Consider the following 23,679-nt stretch of genomic DNA (forward strand, 5'->3'; position numbering starts at 1 on the left):
TTTTTTGAGTATCAATAATTAGCAGATATGAGTGTCTGTGTGTTTGCTAACTGAGCTAACTAGTATTAGTGTATAACTTAGCGCTCCACCCTTTGAACAATACATATGGTTACTTCTGACTCCAGGAAATTAACAGCTATAATGATGTTGAAAGCATATGGCTCCAAAACCAATCAATGGCCACATCCACGTTTTATATATGCAAGCAGTACATTGAAGTTCTTCAGAAGCTCCAGCTTCAGCTGCAGGTCCACACACGTTTGCATATCAGAGACTAAGAAAAGCACTCTAGCTAAGCACACAATGCACTTAAATGAAATAATTAAATGACACTGTGTTTCACATTAATTAGTCTGTGTCTCCCTCCTGCTACAGAGTAAACCGGATTCTTCTGAACCCAGCATGAAGCCTCTGTAGGTGCTAGTGAGCATTACTGATATTATTATGGGTAGATTAATCGAATTTCATCATTAAATTGGAATCCTTTTTTAAGAAAAAAGTTATAACTGTAATGCATCACCGAGTTATTCATTACTTCAAGAGATTGCATTATGACAGATTTGATTAGATGTTGCTTTATGATGATAAACATATGAGAAAAATGAGAGCCTGAAATTGATTACTCCTCTGCAGATTTCCAGATTTCTTAAGGCATTATTAATTTGAGCTGTTTATGTTAACATCTGCAACAGAAATGGAGCAGAAACTGAAATCGATTATAGAATACATACACATCCCTGGCTTTTTTTTTTCTATGCCTAGGTACTTTTTAACCTAACCTTCACACACTCACACTCTGATGGATGCATCCAGGGCATCTCAGGGTTTGGCATCTTTAGAGATACTTCAACATCTAGATTGAAGGAGCCAGAGCTTGGACCACCCTCTTTCTTAACAGTAGACACCCACCCTCTTCCTCCTGAGCCACAACCGCCTTTAAAGGAACATAGAAGACAGGATATGCAGCATATTGCAAGTTTGGCACACGGCTCAGGCAGCATCGAGAGATTACTGACGACCTGTCTGTAAAAATAAAGAAAAGGCAGGAAATTAAAATGACAAAAATGAAAAATGCTAATAATAGAAAACAATAATGGGATGCTCCCAGCGCTCCCATTGAAACAGATTACCTTCCAGCTTAGTGACAGATCCGACACCAAGGCAATATACAAAGGGCTGAACATAATCATGCAGTATACAGAAGCATCACAGAAGACGTGGTGGACATGTAAGGAATAAAAAGAGTCTGCCGATTTATTCAAACATGGAACAAGACAGCTTTAATGGAGCACTGTAACAAAAAATAATTTCCCCCGGGGATCAATAAAGTATTCTGATTCTGATTCTGATTAATTTCTCATTAAGCCCACAGAGAAACACTTTTCCTGGGTGAAATCCCCAGTGATGGCACCATCATCTTAACGCTTCACACCTGTGCATCTTTATGCCAACAACCACACAACACATCTAAATCCACCTGGTTGTGTTCTTACAGTTAACTTGTGACAGTCCATGTGACAGCATTTGTATTGGTCGTGACGACAAATTTACTTGAAATCTGTTTTCAAATCTCTAGCGCATTTCTTAGTAGCGCAACTTGTTGCTGGTACGCTAGCTACCTCTCACAGTCCAAAGGTTTGCGGTTTAAGTTAAATGACAAATTGGCTGCATGTGTAAACCTGAGAGTGTGGAGTCGTATGTCTTTGTGTTAGCCCAGCTACGGATCATAACCTGTACAGGATGTACACCAACCTTAGCCCTATGATAGGTGGGAATTACCATTGATAATTGTGAGTAGTTGAAAGTTGATTAAAACTGTGAACCAAAACATGTGGCTCAATATTTAAGGTCTGACTCTCATTATCCACTGGAGCACTAATTATGTGTCATTAAAAAAACTGCAACACTGAGCAAACACTGTCCCCAAAGACACAGTTGCCAAGGAAGCAGAAGAACACCATATCAAAGATGATCTGGGTAAATTTGGTTATCCCAGCTGAGCATTTGTCAAAGTAGAGAAGACACCTAAAGAAAGCTCCAGGCGATCCAAGACAGAAGAAAAAGGAAAAAAACTGCCTGAGTGAAAACCATATCTGTGATCCTGTGTCTGTCAGCTGGGTGTATTTTTAAAAGGCTCGATCTCTGTGGTTTATAAGCCCCAAAACATGCTACACCAGAAATTAGTCCACCCCAGGGCAAGCCGGCCGTTTATGTAATAAGCAAACAATCATCTTTGAATTGAAGAGTGGACCTAAGAGTACATCTTTGAACATCTAACTATGCTTTGATTGCAGCCATTCATCAATTCTCTTTGTATAGCGCACATGGCCAGTGATTAATGGCAATGACAACTTTGCATATCAGTGATCTTGAATCTGATCTCATGACTTATTGCTATGTAGGGGTGCTGGTGTTGATCATTAGGGAGCTATGCGTTTTTATAGGGTTGTGGAATCTGCTGTCAAGTGAGACTGAACTCGTGTCCAGATGAACTGAATGAAACTCCTAGGATTAGCTGTGATAGGCTCCAGCCCACGTAACTATATGTCCAATAAGGAGAGATCCTTAAAAGAAGCTGAAAGTTTATTGATATACAGACAATGCTATTTGGCTATAAGCCTCTGATGGCCCATCACAGCAGAACACAATCGCAGCAGTGATCGGAATTAGGGAAGGATAATCAGAGTCTAGGCACCGGTGGGGAAGAAGATAAGATGGAGGCTTGGATGGCGCACTGAGTGACTTGTGTTTAGGCGGAGGTGGGTTGCACCACAAGTGAGAATCAAAGATGAGCAGTATGATTTAAAGTATGCAGAGTGGAGGCTGATTGGCTTGAAGAACCAGGGCAGAAAGATGGCTGGGCTAGAGCGATAATGTCAGAATTGAGTTCTGCTGTGTAAATGGTCTGTATTTGTATAGTGCTTAACTAGTCCCTAAGGACCCCAAAGTGCTTTACACATTCAGTCATCCACCCATTCACACACTGGTGATGGCAAGCTACATTGTAGCCACATCCACCCTGGGGTGCACTGACAGAGACAAGGCTGCCAGGCCCTCTGACCACCACCAGAAGGCAACGGGTGAAGTGTCTTGCCCAAGAACACAAAGACCAAGACTGTCCAAGCCGGCGCTCGAACTGGCAACCGTCCGATTACAAGGCAAACACCCAACTCTTGAGCCACGAGCCCTGTAGGTCTTTGATCCACTGCGTCCATAAGTGGTTTATCCTCTGCGTGGGCTGCCTTCAGATTGCCTGTTTGATGAAATACTATCCATCTCTACAGTGTATAGAAGTGGAAGTGATGTAAAGAACAGACTAGCAACCAAACACCCTAAAAAGCAGACAGATTAGTAAATACAAAACTTCCTTATTGCACTTAAGCATAAGCTTCATTTGGATAAATAGTTAAGAAAATCGATGGATTAATGATTATTTCTTCAAGGCTATATTCTACAGAGCCTGCAGTGTCAGAGAGAAAACCCCAACAATCTAATCCTCTTTGAGCGATTACTTGGCAACAGTGGGAAGGAAGAGCTCCCATTTAACAGGAAGAGCACTGAGATCAGGGAGGGGGATTAATTTTGGCATGAATCTTTGGGGGATGAAAGAGAGACCACAAAGGACAAACAAGGCAAACAGAAACTACCCAGTAGACAAAAAGTTAATGACATGGAATAAACCATCCTCAGGACTTTTAGAATCAGTATCATCATCCAGCCCTTGTGTATTCAGGCCAATAAAATTAGAGATAAGCCGAGATAATGATAAACAGTCTAAAAAATAAAGCTACAGATGAGGGTGGCAATAGAAAGTTGTGTGTGGCGTTTCTATCTCTTTAAGAACTGGATTGTGCTATTGAGCAGGGAAGGAGGGGGGTTGTGGCTGCATTGGAACAGTCCTCTCTAATGAGCAGATTTTCTGAGAGAGAGAGAGAGCTACAGAGATCCAGCCGTAGGAGGAGAAGAGATTGTAAGACCAAGGCAGCAGGCAGGCTGTGCGTCAGCCGGCACTCCATAGGGAAACATGGAGACGAGCAGGCGATGCTGAAGAGGACAGAGCGCACCTTAACAGGATCATATAGATGGATGGTATTTCATCAAACAGGCAATCTGAAGGCAGCCCACGCAGAGGATAAACCACTTATGGACGCAGTGGATTAAAGACCTACAGTCAGACTGAGAGAGAGAGGAAGACGGGGAATAGAAGAAGAGAAATTAATCAGTTCAGTTATTTATTTTCATTGTCTGTGTGTGCGCACTTTCTGTCAGAAGGAGTGTGTGTGCATATGTGTGTGTGCCTGCATATAGTGTATGCGTGCATAAGGCAGGAGACTGCATTGCTGCTCTCCGGCACCACAGGACAGACGAAACAGGCAGCCAAGCAGATTACATTCTGTGTTTTTCCCATTATTTCTGTCTCTCTCCCTCTCTCTATGCATGTGTGCGATCCCTGGCTGTGCAGCAAAGCGCAGTATATGTGTGTGTGTTAAAGCTGAGAATGAAGTCTGGTGTGAGCCACAGAGTCTCACTTTAAATATTTTTGTCTGATCGTCAACAACAGACTTGGAGAAAAAGAAAAATCTGAGGAGGGGAATCTTTTTTTTTCCTTTTTGTTTTTTTTTTTCTTCTTTTGTCAAATATCATGTCACCGCTCCAGCTGAAGCCTCTGTGCTGATCAGGGTGGCGTCTATGCTGGAGGCTCGGAGGTTTGAAGGGCTGCCACCGGGAAAACTTCTCGGCTCTACACCCCAGAGAGGTGGAGGCATCATCAGGTAGGAGGTGGCAGATTGAGTGGGCCTGAGCGGAAGGCAGGCGAGAGAGTAGGAGGAAGAGTTCTGCGTTTGTGTCGTAGACTGTGTAGGCAGGCCGATGGCAGGCCGGCGGAGCTGCCTCATGGATTAAACTTCTGCTGAGGGAGAATAATGGCAGCTCTGGCCCTACTCTCCTCCTCTCTCACCTGGAAAGGCCACAGAGAAGCTGGAAAGTGCTAGCCAAAGCTACAAAGAGCCCACGAAGAGGATGGAGTGAACAGCAACCTGCTACCTTTCCCCAACAGGCCGGGAGAGCCCTGACACAGCTGTGAGGGGCCACGTTTTTTTTTTGTTTTGTTTTTTTTAGTCCACCTCATTTCCAATTCTTCCACACCAAGCTAGTGGGAAACTGAAAGTGGCCTATCTTGATTTGTGTGGGAGTTCACTCCCTCCCACTCCCTCCTTCACCTCCTTACCCCTACCCTCACCAACCTCCAAACTCCGCTCCATGGATTGGTTCTAGCACCAACCTGTCCTTTTTCCTTCCTTCTTTTTTCTTTTCTTTTCTTTTTCTTTTTGTCGAGGCTTCAGGGGAATTGCCAAGACCTGTTTCATGCATGTCCACTGGCGGCAGGTTCAACTTTGACGATGGGGGGTCATACTGCGGAGGGTGGGAGGAGGGCAAGGCGCACGGTCACGGGATCTGCACTGGACCCAAAGGCCAGGGCGAGTACTGCGGCTCCTGGGCCCATGGGTTTGAACTGCTGGGTGTCTACACTTGGCCCAGCGGGAACACCTACCAGGGCACCTGGGCTCAGGGCAAGAGACACGGTGTGGGCGTTGAGAATAAAGGCCGCTGGGTGTACAAAGGCGAGTGGACGAATGGCTTTAAAGGACGCTATGGCGTGCGGGAGAGCACGGGGACAAGCGGGAAGTACGAAGGGACGTGGAACAACGGCCTGCAGGACGGATACGGAACAGAGACGTACTCGGATGGAGGTAAGAACTATAGGAGATACAGAAGGACAGATGCATTGTGGGTGTTTTGGGAGTTGGTTTGCGTGTGGCAGAAGGCACACCACTCAGTTCCTGTCAATGAGCGATATTTGACAACTGTCCTCTGTGAAAACAGCCTCTTACTGGTTGATGATTGACAGGCCGAGAGCAGATGCACAGTAGGAGGAACTTTTCTAAAGGTTTTCTAGGGTCATCCTTTCTTCTATCACGCCTTGTTAACACACACACACATGCTCATGCTGAGGCAAGAGGTCGCGCCAGGACAGCTTTTGAAAATGTACTTGCTCTCATTTTCTGTCTCTGATTCCTCCTTTCTCTGTCTTTCTCCTCCTCTTCCTCGTGTCCTCCCAACCCTCAACTTTCAATTCAGCTGCTGAGGACACTCTGTGTATTTAGAGTCCTTCAATTCAGGCCACGCAGTCTTAAGGGATGAGTGAAAGGTTAGAGGGATGGAAGAGGACATCAGCTCCCAAGTAACAAGCCCCAAAAACATTGCTGAACAGAGGACAGACATTGCATTTGTGCACTTTTTCATAATTTCCTAGTTACCTAAAATTTGAACTAGTTTGTATAGGACAGAAGTTTTTAATCCATCTTGCACTTGACCTGGCTGCAGTATTTGCTTTTATAGGGAGGGATATTTTCTCTACTTGTATTAATGGGCTTGAATTGCTGGAGGAAAGTGCTATCAGAAAAGATAGATTGCTAATGCATGTTTTTCTGTTATACCAGATGCACCAAAACTACTCGTAAGTCTTATATTTTTGGTGTTTCTTTTCAGGAGATTAAGCAAGCTTTTAAAGGGTCTTATTTTCAGACGTTTGAAGGCTTAATTTTACCCCTGAAGCCAGAAAAAAGTCCCAAAAAAATACATGAAATCTTTCCCACTGTTCTTTTTTTTCCTGTTTCAGGACCATGGACAGTGAATAATGTTTATCCAGGAAAAGTAACAATCAGAAAGTAAATTAAAAGTTGGGAACCGGTTGGAGGTCAGTCTTGTGATTTCCAAATGGTGTGCAGTTACCACACAGCCTTGGTGGCAGCAGCGTTCCAGATTGAGAATTGCTGGTTAGCACAAAAATAAACCGACTGTTCATCAGTGTACACATTATTAGTATTCCAGTCCCGCTGGTGCTTTCCCCCCTCCACTTTAAGTCATTACAGTAATTTCCCCTGCTTATTAAAACTGGCCCTACGCATCTACAGTCATGTTAGTCAGTCACATGCTGCAATAAATACGAAAGTCAGCATCCTGATATCTTTATGACAAGGGAAATGTAACGTTTATATTGTTTATCATTCTTTATTAGCATGTTAACATGCTATAATTTACTGATTAGCAATAAACCCAGTGGCATATGGCTTATCTCCCCCCAGTTTGACCAGAATAACTATATTAAAATACTTTTTAATTGGAATTTTGATCCAAGGAATAAAAACTATCATAGTAAATCTGTGGAGCCCATAAATACATTCACAGTTTGATGCTATTCCATCCAATAGGTGTCAAAATATTTAATTTTATGATGAAATGATAATCATAAGAGCCACTAGCATGACTACAAACACAGCCAATATCAGCACACTATTTGTGCCGAACACCCAAAAGCATCCATCAGTCTGCTAGGGACACCAGATGAAATGTTGGTCGCTTAAATGCATGAAATATGTCTGTGTTTGAAAAAGCAAAACATGTAATTATACATTTGATTCTTCTTCTTTCATTTGTAAAGTCTTCCAAATCTGCATCACAATTGCCTAGAAAATGAAATCAGTTGCATGTTGAGTCTCTTAGGTTGTGACTTAGTTCAGTCGCTGTGGGTGTGACTGCACATGCATACACTACATTGCATGCATGTGCAAAAACTGCACAGCCATGAAATCTGGTAGTATGTGTGTAAGTATGGAGCTGACAGCATACGTGCCGCTAAAGCCTCGTTACATAACTCTACAACTACCAGGCCGCATTACACTGCTCTTCACGACACACAAACACACACAGTCCTGAGTAGCCCGATAAAATCCGCAGACCAGACTGGTTTTAGGGGTTGATTCGGTACAAAGGAGAATAATTCGGCTTGATAGATGACCAGACAGATGGACGGACTGACAGAGGGAGGCATAGATGATTCAACAGATGTACAGATTAATGGATGAATAGATCACTTATATGATGAACTGAAAACTGAGAGATGGCTCACTCGGTGGATAGATGATTATCGTGATTGTTATGAGAGATACTCTCTAATCAGGAGGCGAGTGAGATCATTAAAGAAAGAAAGAGAAAGACAAAAATGGGCCTTTCAGAGAGGGATATGTTGGAGCGTAACTGTATCATTTGAACCCACATACAGTAAATGCAGCAGAGATTGGCCTAGTTACGCGTGGTTATCTAGCTCCAACAGTACACAGTGTCCTTATTATAACAGCATGCATCTGTTCTTTTTATAGATCTGTGAGGTAATAAAACTAATATGTTTTAATAGAGGAAGTAACCATTGATGCTGGTGCAGAATTTAAGAAACAGAAAACAATAACCAGAAAAAGATAAATAGTTCAGTAACCAAAGAAGAAATGCGAACATGAATCTTGCCTTCCTGCGGCCGAATGTGTTCCTGACTTTACTTGTAATTATAAACCTGCATCAGCGCCTCCATAGTGTAGTGATGAACACATTTGCCTCACACACAAAAAAGATGCCCAGTTCAAAACTGGGAGGAAACAAAATCCCAGCCTCAGTGGGTAACACGCTAGTATGACTCCTAGGGTTCCTCCCAAGCCTGGATAAATGTGAACGTCAACTAAGAAGAAGCTGGTGGAGCCCAAAAGTTGTTTGCACCAAAAAACGATATTTTCTAGCTGTCCGGTCTGTGTGTAAAGAGAATGTGAGCTTTTCCTACTTGCGTTCTATCCTTTACCTATTTTCTAATCTGTGCTAATGCAAACTTATATTGACATGTGTAAATTGCTTCTTCGAATGCAAATGCTGCATAAATAATGTGTAAAAATTACTTGTTTTATCATCACTTTGGAAGAAGACATGCAGCACAGTTCAGTCCGTTTTTTTTCCATTATCCAAGTTGTACAATCACTTGGATAAGTGACTGTACAACAGGTATTTTCTCGGCAAATGAAAGATACAGTAGAGGCTATTCAGAGAACATGAAAGCTATCAGAAAATAAAGTGCAGCTCAATATACAGACAGTATTCACAGAAGCAGCAAAGTTAATCTGTTCATCAGGTTTTTCTACTTTCATTCGAGCGGCAGTCGAAGGCTACATCCTGAACTGACATCACAGTGTCCATGTCATGAATAGGGAGAGTAGTCAAAAAACTTTTATTTTGAAAGTAAATCTCCAAGGAAATTACTAGCAATCACGATATATATAATCTGCTATGTATCAAATAAGGTTTATCCTTACACTTAACACTTATCCTGAGAACCCGGTGGTTGACGAGGCGTCACTGCTTTCAGGGCTGAGTGAAAGGGGCCTGAATGACTTGACCCTACACTGTCACAATTATTGTGACATGTCTAAAATATCGGACAAGTTAACGTCACATAGTTAGTTGTCATGTGACTGCAAAACTTTAATAAAGTCTAAAAAAGGACATGAATCTTATACAGTGTCAGAAAACCTGGGACTTGTCAGTCCTTTTTGCCCCTCAGCCATAAAAGGGTTATTGGTGTCACGTGGACACCCAAGTTTGTGAAGAAGATATAGGAGTTTAAAATTAATACCATAGCTGTTAATTTCCATGAAAAAAACACGAGCTTAAACTATGCCAGGTCTAACTGTTGTTGCTTATTAAGACAGCTTAAATGTGATTTTAAATGTTTAGCTTAAAGCTGAAATAATCATTTTCCTTCATTGGTTTTGTGATACGGTCCAGTGCAGAGCGCTTCACAGTAAAATCTGCCTTACAGACTCACAGCTCAGTCATCTCCAGAGCAATATGAGCCAGAAGCCACAGCATTCAAAGATGCTCTGCTGCCTACATACTTTTGAAACACGCTGTGCAATTTGAGTCAGCTACACTTCCCCTCCAACTCCACCTGATGCCAAATTTCTAGGAAACACTCCTCCTCCGTCTCTACCGCTGCTGTTTAGTTTTTCTCTTCGTTACTCTCCCACGTCTGCCAGCATCCCTCTCTCCTCTCCTCCCACCTCTCTCCTCCCTCCCTCAATTTGCTGCATTTCCACTGAGCCGCGCTGTACAGTAGGGTTTCCATAGCAATGCTCACTGACATGCAGCAGGTCACTGTGTCACGAGGGACTTGATGTTCCTCGCTGCTATTGGCCGCCCAGCCGGCTCTGCCGAGCCTGGATTGGCTGGTTTGGCCTTCCGGGCTAATGTTGTTTACTGAGAAGAAGAGCTAAGCTGACTGATTACCAACCACATAGAGAGAGAAGGAGAGAGGGAGTGGAGTAGAAAAATGAAAAGAGAGCAGTAGACGGATTCAGTAATCACTTTAGTGAGAGTTGAAGTCACAAAGAGAGATTACAGCTGTCACTGTGTACAACAATGCTAACTGCTAGAGATTACAGCAGTAGTGGTGAATATGCTATTGTCAGAGATGTACAAACTGACCTAAAAATTCCCCTTTCCAACTTATGTGAATATGAAATGTCAAAAAGACAAGAAAAAGCACGAGAGCATTCATATCATGGCAGATGCTCAATCACAGGAGGTGTGCGGCCGCTCACAAGTATCTCTGAACCTCCCTCATGTCCTCCAGCTGTTGGTAAATATGCTAAATCTGATTTATAATTGTTCTAAATTAACACACCCTGCTAGCCTGCTAAAAGCCGCTATCACTGCTGTAATTATTCTCGCTCTGGCCGTGTTATGTAAGCATAATAAATCTGCATAATAAATAATAAATCCACTTATCTTGTTTTAAACTCACCCTGCAACGGTAGGTGGGCCAAATGAGATCAAAAACCTGTTTCCTTTGGCTCGCTGATTAGTGAGACATGCATTTTACAGGAAAAATAACAAGTAGAGATGGACCGATCCGATATTACGTATCGGTATCGGTCCGATACTGACCTAAATTACTGGATCGGATATCGGAGAAAAATAAAAAATTTAATCCGATCCATTAAATATCACGAAAGCATCTCACAAAACTTGCAACACGCCGTAACTCACCTCAGAACGTTAGCACTCGGAGCAGTATGCATCACGTGATAGAGTGGCTGTGGCATGCGGGACCTGTCGGTGGTCTGGATAGCATTTGGAGCTTTGCTAGCAACCCGGCATTTCATCTCCGACAAAGTTATCCCGAGAGAAGTAAAGCAAGTGTGTAAGTCCATCTCTGAATGTTTGTAAAGCATTCCTGCGTTAAGCTTAACAAACGATATATGGAGCGACTGCCTCTTCTTGCTGCTACTTCAATCATGAAACTGCTTAACGATCAGCTGATCGGCTTTTCTGTCGCGAGTCCGTCTCTCTGGTTTGCTTTTGGCCCACTTTGCACCAGAAAGAGGAAACCAGCGGCTGAACAACAGCAGCACGTTTAAGCTTGATCAGCTGTTGTTAGAATGTATTTAATATTACTTTCTACTCCAGGATCTTTTTCTATGTAGCTGACGACTGGTAACTGTGCAGGGGCGGATCTAGCAAAGTTTAGCCAGGGGGGCCGATAGGGCATTAACAGGGAAAAGGGGGCACAAAGACATACTTTTCTTTCTTATTCTCATTTAAAATGTCTAGCTTTTAATAAATAATTATCTGACACCCAAAGTTTTAATTTGATGCAAAATGAATAGAAGTCCATTACTGTATATAGTAACTATTAAGTCTAATATATATACCCTAGTAAGCTATAGTACTTTTTCCTTTGGGAAGGTACCATCTGTGCAGTCTGCAATTCTGTTGAAGAAAGATGTTGAATCTATTTAATATTTCTTGAAAAATAATTGATTTCTGTGCATTTTTTTTCACACTGCATCAAATTAAGGTTGATTACGGCGATTAAGCATCATGAGGTGGCGCGTGAGGGGTGGTTCCCTATTTTTTATTTATTTATTTTTGTTGTTGCTGGGAGTTGGAACCCTATTAGTTAGGTTGCTTAATATTTATGCTAAGTACTCTTTAAAATACCAGAATAGGGAGGATGGTGTAGGTTTAAGTTTATTAGATTGATCAGTATTGCTGAAATATGAAATATTTTTTTTTGCATACAGGTATAACAGAATAGCTTTAGTGTAGTTGTTGTTTTAAACTTGAGTATGAACTTATACAAAATGCAGCAAGATATTTAAAAAACAGTTTTGTTGATTAAAAAACACTATATCGGATTCATATCGGTATCGGCAGATATCCAAATTTATGATATCGGTATCGGTATCGGACATAAAAAAGTGGTATCGTGCCATCTCTAATAACAAGCATGTGTAAAAGAATATATTTGAGAGAATATATTTTCAGTGTGTGTGGGAGGAATCACTTCGGTCAGAAGTGCCACTCTGCTTTCTTTCACCCAGTCGGCCATGTAGTTAGCTCATGCCCTATAGCAACTCATGTAACCAGCATATAATGGACTTATTACACAGAATTATCTTAGACATGGCCAAGATAATGCTCGAGGTCTCAGACAACCCTAACAGGCTTACAACCGTGAGCACGGCTGAAGTCTTCTGAGCGTTGTCTCAGTCCCCGTCAGCTTCAGGATTGCTGTTTGCAGGAAAACCTTCACTTCTCACCTCTGTGTGGAAGAGAGGAAGGGAAAAGCAATTCACAAACAGTTTGAACTCTTATTTGTGACTATGACAAGTCACAAGTAGGAATTGCATATTCAGACAGCCCTTTCCTCTCATTTGACTCAACTTAGTTTCATGTATTCTGTCCTTCTACTGTCTATTTTTATGATTAGTTTATTTTTAAGATTTTTTTGCTTTGTAAAATCTCATCAAAAAGAGAAATATTGAAATTTCCCAAATTCTGAGGCTTATCCTGTTGATTATTTTAGCCTTGAAAGAAAGTAAATTCAAAGGAAGTGTCATGCAAGTCAGGTGAATCCAGTATTTTACCTGCAATTCTTAGACTGTCCATTCGGATGAAGAAACATTTGAAACCAGCAGATGTTATGCATTTTGGTTTAAAACATTATAAGCAACGATTAAAGCTGTTTACAGATAAATAAATATTTCAATCATGTTATTTTGATGTCATTATCAAGGTAGGTTTGCTGTTAGCAAAGTTGCTGATGTTGGTTTGCTAGTGGTAGTTTTTAATAGCATTAGTTAACTTGTTAACTGAATGCTATTGAATGTGATTGGCCATCTCCTTTCATTTCTGCCTTCAGCATTTCTAGCAGCTATAGATTGTTTTTGACATGCTCACCTTTATTTGTGTAAACTGTATTTCTGTAAAAGCAGGAAGTCCTCAAGATAAATTCCTGGGAGGTCTGCAATATGATAGAAGGTTACAAGTCAAATCAAAGCATGTTATTTTCAAAATAAAAGCCCTAAAGTTGTGAGATACCTTTCTTATTTATTTTTCAGTTGTTCTTTTGCAGTGCACAGTATTGATATCCTTTGTTATTTTATTTCCTCTTTTTAGAGAGAACACCTAAAAAATCCAAACAAGGTCACTAGAGGGTTAGTGATGATGTATGCTTTGTCCCATGGGATTTTTAGAATGTTGAGTTTTGTTTCAAGATGTTGTGTGGCACCATTGTTGTTTCCTTTTATTTTTTACTTTCATATTCACACACTCTTTGATTAGTTCTGGGTACCAAAACTACTTGGTTAGATTAGAAAAAACATTATATAAGTCACAAAGCTCAATTGTCCATCTGGCAAAGCTGTTAAAAGGATTAATCCTGGCTCTACAATGGAACTAAAAAACATGTAGGTATCTCACCATTTTACAGCCTTTACTGTAATATTACTACATTTATGGCTGAGGCCAAATGTAAAGTTAGGTCCATAGGGTTTTTTCACAGGGAAACTTTGTTTGGTTTTGTTATTTTGTTGTAATTGTGGTCTTTTTTAATGTGGATTTTAAATAAAACAATCAAGTGAATGAATTACTGACTTTAATTTCTTTAATTTAATTTCAGCTCCTGGGCATAGTCCCTATTTCCAGAAGTTAAAAAAGTTAAAAAAGTAATTGGACAAACTAACACAATTAAAAATTATGTTATGCAAGTCTAGAAGTCACAGACGTCAGCAAATGCTGAATTTCTTCCATTGTGATGCCAGGCCTTTACTTGCTGCTTGTTCGTGGGTCTCTCCTTCCAGTTTTGTCTTCAGTAACTGTAAAGCGTGCTGTATTGGTTTGAGATTATGTGACTGTCTTGGCCATTGAGGAATATCCAATTTCTTTGTCTTGAGAAACTCTTGGGTTGCTGTAGCAGTATTCATTGAGTCAGGAAGTAACCCTCAACCAACTGCTAAAAGCATTCAAATGTCTAATAGCAATATTAGACATTTGAATGCTTTTGCTAAAGGGCGACCCAAGTACTGCTAAACTGGATATGTTGACTGTGTTGGCAGTAACCTTATTACTAATAATCTGTATTAGTTATAGTTAGCTCCATACATCTTTGGGAAATATTAGCTTTTTTGTATTTTTAAATCCAACAAGATGTGATTATGATTAAGGGAATTAACTAAAGTATTACATTAACTAATCAGGAATTGTTTAGCAGAAACTAATGCCACTTTAAGTATAAAGATTGTTTTCAACGCTTGGATGAAAATATTTTGCTGTAGTGCCTGTTTGAAATTTAGAACTCATCAACAAATGCTGTGTTTCATCCCTTGAGATGCTCTACCAGGCATTTACTGCAGCCGGCTTCAGCGTCTGCTTGTTTGTCTGCATCCAGTTTTATCTCCAGTGTTGGCTTGAGAACAAGTGACTGTGAAAGATCTCATATCTTCGCCTTAGGAAACTCTCGGGTTGCTCTCGCGGTATACTTTGGGTCATTAATCATTTGCTCTGTGGAGCACTGTCTGATCAGTTTTGCAGTATTTGGCTGAATCTGAGCAGAGTATATAGCACAGTCACATCATCAATAAACACTGCTGACCTGCTTCCACTGGTAGCCATAGATGCCCATGCCATAACAATACTTACCCCCATATTTGACAGATAATATGATATGCACTGGATCGTGAGCTGTTGCTCTCCCTCTCCATATTTTTGTCTTTCTATTTTTTGAGTACAAGTTAATCTTGGTTGTGCAGCTATTTTAGATGTTTTCTGGTAATGTCTAATCTGGCCTTGCTGTTGAGTGTCACCAGTAATTTTCACCTTGTTGTAAACTCTCTATGTTTACATTCATGAAAGAGTGTACCTTGGAAAAGAGATGCCTGCCTCCTAAAACGTGTCCCTGGCTTGGTTATCTGTTTTGAAGTTGTTTTTCTTAAATCATTCTGTGCTGTCATTCTGATAGTCTTATATCTAACTGTAGCTATTAAAGAAAGGGATCTCACCATGTTTAGTTAAGGTTTGCAACGCGTCATTTCCAGGAAGTATTTATATTTGTACTGATTAATGGTTTTCAATACCTGCCATCTTCTTGTATGGACCAGTTGACAGGGAAAACTTAGGAGGAAAAACGAAAGAGAACATGAAATTACTATATTCTCATCCATCTGTTGATAGGTATTGTACTGTAATGCCAGGTCACCTTAATAGTACTGGCTGACAAATCCAAATGTCCAAATCCTAAGTTGCTGCTAGCAAGGTAAAAATTGACAGCGTCTTCTTTGGACACGTTTTTGAGCTGCCTTTCGTGATGAATACTTTAAATTGTACAGCAGAAAGCTGTCGTCCATTCTTGCTCGGTGGTCACACAGTATCTCGGTTAGTACAGGATCTATTCTCTGTGAAGCCCAGTGGAGCTGAATGATGACTAATTCCTTTATTCTGTGCAAGATGATCCTGTTAAGCACTTTGCCTGGTATGGATAGGATTGTAATCCCACGGTAGTTTGCACAGTTGATGAGGTCACCGATTTGCTGTATTGACGTAAAAGGAAAAGCATCTTCCCCGTGTTGCTGCCAGGTCATGATCCCTTTCCAGATTCCTTGTTTGAGTTATTTATGATCTTTGCTGCTTATCCCCTTCAGTATTTCATCTTCCACTGGTTTTCAGGAATCTTTTACTTGTCTGGTAAGAGCGCCGTCATGCTGCTAGTTTATTTATGAATGCCAGGCCACTGTGCTTTTCTTTTTCATGCTCTTTCTCATTGAGCCGTTGACATCATGCATTTTCTTCTTTACCATTTCTTTCTGAAAGTAAAGCGTGTTCTGTTGGTAAGAAAGATGCACATACGTATACGACATTGAAAACTTAGCACAGGATTGTGGAACTCCATTTGATTAAGGGTTGCACAAGAAAATGGGAAGTAATTTATACACATGCATTTATAAAAAAAAATATGTAGCCAATTTGATCCACATGAAGGTCTCAACGAATGAATAAATGCATGAAAAAAGCAAAGTGATCCTGAAGTCTTACAAAATCCCACCGACTGTTTCACAGCCCAGAACATCCAACTCAGTGACTGTGAAGCAAATCATGCAAGCCTGAAATGGGGAACAAAAGAACACCAGTTGACGAACATGGATGCAAACAATGAGAATGTTAAACAGACTAAATGTTTTATGGGGAACAAAGAAATCTGACTGACTGAGGTTAAGGACACATGACAGTATTTGTTTTTTGCCAAACCATTCATAGTTGGATAAACTATTATCACCAAAACACTGGTTACAAGATGACAGAAAATTGTAGGCATTTTTTCAATGTGCAGGTCATCAGAATGTCATCGCGTTATCGCGAGCCTTTTTTATGAAATTTCTGAGCAGATGAATAATCCTCAAATTGCAATCTGAAAGACTCAGACAGAAAAAAGGGGCCCAAGCAAAATCCCTTAAACGGATAATAGTCCCACACAGCGATTTAGGCAGGAAGAGGTTTAGCTTTGAACAGACTTTTCTTGCTTTCAGTGTTCAGTGATTTGACCAGTTTAGTGGGTTTGTCTGCATGCCTGCACAGCCTGACTTTACTGCCCTTTTTCTTGGCTTGTTGCCTGTCGGTTTTCTTGTCTACCTGTCTTTAGTTACCATCTGTCTTTCCTTCTGTTTGTGTAGTTGCTGTTTTTCTCCCCCAGCCGATGTGTCCGTGCACCGTCCCCAGGGCTCTCTCTCCCTTTGCCTCTCTTCAGTAGTTTTTCTCACTACAGACTGCTCCACTGTATAGCATAATAATAAGAAGAATAAGAATAATATAATCAAAAATTATTAAGGAGGATTGATGCATAAGATTTAATTCTCCCTGTTAAACTAAAACATTTTTTTTAGTGAAAAACGCCCATAAAAAACAAGTTTTCAGTAACTTGTTGTTTATCTTTTTTTTCCTAGGGTCATTACTATTATGTGCCTTCTATAAAGCCAAAACAACAACCCATCTGCAGGCTTTAGCTTATGTAACGGGAGAAGTTTTATGTTTGCAGTGAGGATTAATGGTGCTGACTAAATCATGAAACTCTAAATATCTGTCTTGGAAGTCTGCCCCGCACTGTTGTTGATGCGTTACTAACTGCGTAGATGGAGTTTGCCCGAGAAGCACTTGGGATGGTGTAGTGTTATATGAACAGCAACTGCCTGGGCTGGAAGCATCATGATCCTCCTTCATGATATATAAGCTATAAGGGGTTGAACCGTTACAGTACTGACCCATGTAAGTTTCATTAAAGCTTATACGTATGCATTATTAGGGGAATAGCCAGCACAGGGGGCTGTTAGCCACTGTCTGCTAGACTTCAGCTAGTTTGAATAAAACTTCAGTCACACAGATCTAGAGACATGTTGGAGACCACTTGGCAAACTCCATGGTTGTCTGTAGTTTCGAAGATGCCAATGTGTCTGAAAACACTCTCCAGTTCATTATTCAAGTTGTAGTGAAACTTGAAAAAGTGCATCGCGAGTGGAGAAAGATCACCTTCAATGTAAAACATCCTGATTTTATCATGTTTACTTTATTTCACCTGTTCTGTTCAGGTATAGCAACTCAGGATTGTAGCTCTCACAAACTCTCTCAGTTTGTCTCTGAAAGATTTAAATCCATACTCAATATCTTAGAAAACAATCCACCTCGTCAAATAGCCGTTTCCAGCCTCTCCCACACTGTAGCCAAACTGAGGGAAAGCTCGTTGCTGTGCACAGAGGATTCTTTACCTAACTTGGAGGACCACTGCTGAGCAGGACCTCAAATCTTGTATGGTCAGACATATTGAGTTATCTTGTGAAGATGTTTGATGAGAGGGTTTCAAGTGCTATGGAAGGCCTAAATATATTGAAAAAACTTTTCATGTATGACATATCGGGTCTATTACCAGAGTCAGACTTGTCATTTTCTTTTCTTAAGTGGTAAAAATGTGGTGCACGCTGTCATGTCCTGTAGCTTGACAGCTTCATGTGATCCTTAACCTACTGACTAGTGCAGTCTAAGGGATCTGCTGGAGGGGAGAGGTTTGCACTCATGCGTCCCCCTTCTGTTTGGCTTGCTACAGCCTCATAGATGTTGACTTCAGCGAGGGCTGCCTCTGCATCACATTGCTGATGAAGCGCTTCTAACGTGTTTCTTCCTTGCTTAGCTCTCATTTCCATTCATTTCCTTCTGAGTGAATTCTGCTCTTGTTTTTGCAGTTTCTGCCTTTATGCAACCACTGACTGCAGCCAGCTTGCTGATGGCTTACTGGAAGTCTTCGATGATTTAGAAATGCGTATCCATATAGATGTAGTTTATCTGTAGCGTATCTGTCCACCTGAGATTTATTACTGTAGACGCAATTTCCCTTTTTATTGTTCTGCCATTACTGACCTAAGCAGATTGAGAGGTTTTCAAAAAGCCACAGGTGTAATGTCTTTTTTTAAGACGTTCCCTTCAGCATGCTAAACAGAAACAACGTGTTAATTTCTTTCAGAAATTAACAATAATATTTTTAAAATGGGTGTATAACCAGCATCAAACACACATACAGTAAATTATGTAAAAGAAAGCCTGCTAAATAATTGCTGCCAAGCTATGCATTAGACATGAAGAGTGTTATATAACTTCACAAAACAAGTGTAGATGAGCAGTTTTCACAAGCACAGTATAGCTGCACATCTGAAACACTCACAGAAAACACAGCAGATAGAACATAATAAAACTTACAGCTGCATAGCCATATACAGGGTGTTTGTTCATATAAAACACCTTCAATAATAAATCCAAAACATACTAAAGCCCCCAAAATGATGACTGAAATTATTTTAACAACTTTGCAAGCAACAGAGAGGCTAAACGACAAGGACTTCAAGCTCTTCAACTTTCCACTATGAGAGCACATGTGAGTTGCTGCCTGTTTCTCGCTTTGCTAAGTCCAGATTTACTCCTGCAACACATAAAATATGAAGACAGAAAACAACGTCCCCACCGGCTGGTGAGATTTAATCTCTGCTACCACAGCTTACATTCTGCACGTTTTGCTGTTTTACCCTGCAAAATAGTTTGCAAGTGTTCGCCGACAAGTCAGCATCTTCCAAACTGCTGGTCACCACGGCAACCTACTAGATCCCAAAGCAATCGGTTTTTGGTGCAGTCGTAAAGCTCTTTGTGACCAGTTTCACTCCAACGACCACAAGCAACAACCAGCCATTTGTACCGAGTGTCTGCAACATAAAGGAGAAAAAGTGTTTGATAAACTCGGCCTTGTCTTGTCTTATGTTTTTCTCCCTCCCCATCTCTCTCATATGCACAAGGGCAAGTGCTGACATGGTAAAACAACACATTTATAATTCATATAATAACCAGTTTGAGCTCCTTCCAGCTTGTCTTGCTCCATGTTTTGTTCTTTGCAAGTGCTGTGCATCACAAATCAATACTTTGAGTTGTAAAGTAGTCTGCTATGCAATAATGTGGACACACAAGAACCACAGACTAAGAATCACAGACACCTAGCCGTGTAATCACATTTTTTTTGTGTGTGTGTGTACAGTCCAGTAATACTTTAAAGATTTCTGTTTGCTGTGAATGAAATACAGACCCTATAATGCAGAGGGTTTTTAACCTAGAAACAGAGGACAGACACGCGCATTTGTTAAAGAGACAATTATGAATTCAGCCTGGGGGTTGGCGCGTGATCAGATCGCTGTGACTCTGTGATGTTTCCGCAGCTTTGATCTCGCCGTGTTAACTCTTTCCGCGCAGCTGCCTTGTCCTTGCTGCAGTAGTTGCAATGAGAGTCCACTTTGCTTGTGCCTCCCGTTGGCTTCCAGGCAGAATCAGTGAAATTTTGTCGGCGTGGGAGCTGTGGAGCAGATTCTCCTTGCGACTGTACTCCTGAGGTTGAGGCGTTGACATCCCAACAGTGTTTGTTTTGTCAGTGCAGCCACGGCAGGATAATCCAATCCAGTGTATCTTCTGTCAGAAAACTCCTGTACAGTTACCCCACTGCACTTGCTTTCAGTTAAGACTCTGTAAGGTGTGATATTGCAGTAAATCACTGCCAGCTGCCTTACGCTGTATTTTTCAGCACCATGGAGAGCGACAGGCAGACTGAGGGTGGTATACGCTTCCAAGAAGTCATGAAAAAGCTCAAACCCACATACTGCTTCACATATATTTATTCATTTACACACTCACTTGCCATTTTCTTTGGTGCACCCAGCTGCAGTTAACACAGCCTTCAATAACTCCTACATGCTTGAAGGTTTCAATGTTTCAGTGTGTTAGTGCTATAGAGAGGTGCTGATTCAATGTAGCAGGCATTTTTAAAGCTGCTGATATCTTGTATTGTGCTATACTGCTTTTTTCAGTATTTACAGAAATATTAGTGTATTTAAGTCTATGAATCACAGAGTTAAGTAATAACCTAGATGTAATTTAGCTAATAATAATCCAGTAGTTTAGAAATGTGGGATAAATACAGGTTCATAAATGTGTAGGGCATACAGGACAATGTAAAACATTTACACGTTCTTCTGGGTTCCTGTGCTCATCGTACACACTGAGCTTAGCAGGACGGTGCCGAAGCGGTTACTTCTTGGTTCAATTATTATGTCACAGTTTAGCTTGTTGTTAGCTATTTTAAATATTTATCTGTTATAATAACTGGACTGTAAACAGCAGCGCTGTAAACAATGATCTGCACACAGAGACACTAGTACACTAGTAGCTCAGAAACAAGCTGTCCAGCACAGTGAATGGGCCCTCAGAGTGTACTACATACTACCTATAGTACACTGTATATAGCATAAGAAATCCTCATATTTGGAGGTTTTACTGTAACAGCAAATGAAACAACACTTGTCCCATTTTTCACATTTTACTCATACCGTTAATTTAAAGGGATAGTTCATTATTTTGGGAAGTGTACTCATTTATTGTCATATTTGTATGGTTGATGCAAAACTACAGTCAACTTTGCCAGACTATAAAAAATTCAGTAGTTCAAAAGCTGACAATTGAAGTACGAAACATTAAATTGTTGCCTTCTATCTGAAGGGTTATTAGCAAAAGGCTTGGCCCTGATTTTTTCTTTTTCTTTTAGAAATATCTTCAAGTGGATTGGTAATAAATGAAAGTGTTGGTATAATGAGTTTTTAAGTACCTGTGGGTGAAGCCGACAGCTTCATATTCTAATTTTATTTTTAACCGTGAGCAGTTACTCCTTTACATTTTGTACATTTGTGTACAGGAGCAGCATTATGAAAAATCAGTGTAATAGTCGTACTTTTAAAAAATTTATTTTGTATGTTTTTTCCTTTTTGGATGCGGCTGGTGCTTCTTTTTTTAAAATCATTTACACAACTGCCTTTTTAAATGAACGTGACCTGTTGTAGCAGCGGGTTATTTCCGTTCTGCTCTGTCAGCACAAACACGCACTCGCAGGTGATGCTCGCTCTTCTTGCGCCGGCCTTGGAGCATTCTGGCGGCCATTTAATGAAATGCTGATCTCGTCAAGCTGCTGCACAGGTGCTCGTTTGTGCATGTGTGTGCGAGTGTTCTTTGATCCGCCTTTCATATGGTCGTACAGCTGTGTGCTGATGTGATTACAAAGGCCTTGCCAGATGTGCTCGCCAGCTGTCTGTGACACAGCCTCTGTTTGTTTTTGTGTGTGTGGGGGGGTGAGTGGTGGTATGAGGCAGCACTTCGTGGGGGCAGGTTCAGATTTAACACCACCGCTCACACGGGCTTTTTTGAAAGCGGCGTCTGGGTGCTTGTTGTGCCCGTGTGATCATGTTCTCATGTGTCCTGGAATACGATTGGCTTATAATATTGTCTTCATTCAGCACTTCCCATTTCACCGACACTTTAGCCCACTAGGGAAACATTTGTGTGTGTTTGTGATGGAGACAGAGAATGTGGTTGCAGTCCTTATATGGTCATGTAGTTTGGTTTTGAGTGAGTGCGTTCGCTACAGAATGAATCAGAGTGCTGTTACATCAGAGGTATGGGCAGGTGGGATGGATTACTTGGCCTCCTATTGGAACACACACTTCCATGGAGAGTGAGAGAGAGAAAGAGGAATGACAGCACATGCATGCATATGCATACTCAGATGCCCTACTTTTCTGCAACACAGAGATATAGGGACTGTTATGTAGCAAGGGATGCGGACAGTGCAGATTCATGGTGTGAATGAATGGGAGTGACAAAAGGAAGCCACTCCCCTGTACTGCTTCCCAACACCTTAGCACAGAGAACACAAAAAAGAGGAACTAGTGAAATCTACAAATGCTTGGCAATGAATGAAATGCAGAATGAATTACACCAAACTGCAGGTTGCTAGGGGGCTGGAGCCTATCCCAGCCTCCACTGGACACCGTGGACAGGTCGCCAATCTGACGCAGGGCCAACACGGAGAGACAATCGTTCGCACTCACAGTTAATTAGTTAAATTAAATACCAGAGAGTACAAAAAATCAGTACTTTGCAGCAAGTGGTGTAAGTGTTCATTACTCACAGATGAACTAAACATCACTGGATTAAATCTGTTCTCCAGTAAATTTTCATTATCATCTGTATAACGATTAATTGAGTCATTCAGGAACTCCTCATTAATGATGCTTTAATGGTCATGTCTGTATTGCCTTTATTGAGAAATAAAACCAGAAGCAGATGCCTTCATTTTCAAATGTTGCCGGGAAACTATTGTAGTTTTGGTGTTTTTATATTGTTATTTCAGGTCTTTAGTTTGACTTTGAAATGTGGATTTTTGGGTTAAATGAACTAAGTAGTCCAGAGACCATAGAATAGAGGGTTTTATAGATAAATACTAATATTTGGTATGAGTAAGTCAAGCTGAGCTATGGAGCTAAGGAGTTTTTTTTACTGACCTCAGGAAACCTTTTTGGCTCCAAAACCGACGTCCCTCTCTCTTCAGTAATCTTCTGCTAAATCAAATGGTTCTTTCGGGGTCACAGTAGCCGTAGGTTAGTGCACCTTACCACATAACTGCAGCACCCACTGTGTTAATGTCACAAACCCCTCACTGCTCTTTACGCCTCCTCTCCTTCAATATCAAAAACAAGAGTGCGCGATGGTGAAGATACCAGCAGAGCAAAGCAGAAAGAAAACAGAGAGAAGCTAGCCCAGCCAGACAGCTAGCAGGATGAAAGCTGTGATGTTGTGCATGCTGATAGCTACTATTTACTGGTAAAAAAAAAAAAACCCTTCCCACCTATGGGTGGTTTTTGCCAGGCTTGCAGTGTTTTTTCAAATTCTTCATTTCGTATTTGGTGGTGAGTCTAAAATATATATATATATATATATATATATATATATATATATATATATATATATATATATATATATATATATATATATAATCTTAAACATATGGATATTCATAATTGCTCTATGTGTGACGGTGTTAAAGTTTCATTCCTACAATTT

General features: G+C 40.8%; 1 protein-coding gene across 1 annotated transcript in view; it reads left to right on the plus strand.

Annotated features, from left to right (window-relative positions):
• Positions 1–3,938: 3,938 nt before the first annotated feature.
• Positions 3,939–23,679, plus strand: part of jph3b (junctophilin 3b) — a 59,428-nt gene continuing 39,687 nt past the window's right edge. The window contains exon 1 of the mRNA XM_085464569.1: positions 3,939–5,750. Coding sequence (XP_085320695.1) covers positions 5,369–5,750 — 382 coding nt within the window. The 5' untranslated portion in view covers positions 3,939–5,368. The remainder of the gene's footprint in view (positions 5,751–23,679) is intronic.

The sequence above is a fragment of the Copadichromis virginalis genome, linkage group LG7, assembly GCF_057382275.1.
Source record: "Copadichromis virginalis isolate Kocher_CV1m ecotype Utaka linkage group LG7, C_Virginalis_male_GT1.1, whole genome shotgun sequence".
Lineage (NCBI taxonomy): Eukaryota > Metazoa > Chordata > Actinopteri > Cichliformes > Cichlidae > Copadichromis > Copadichromis virginalis.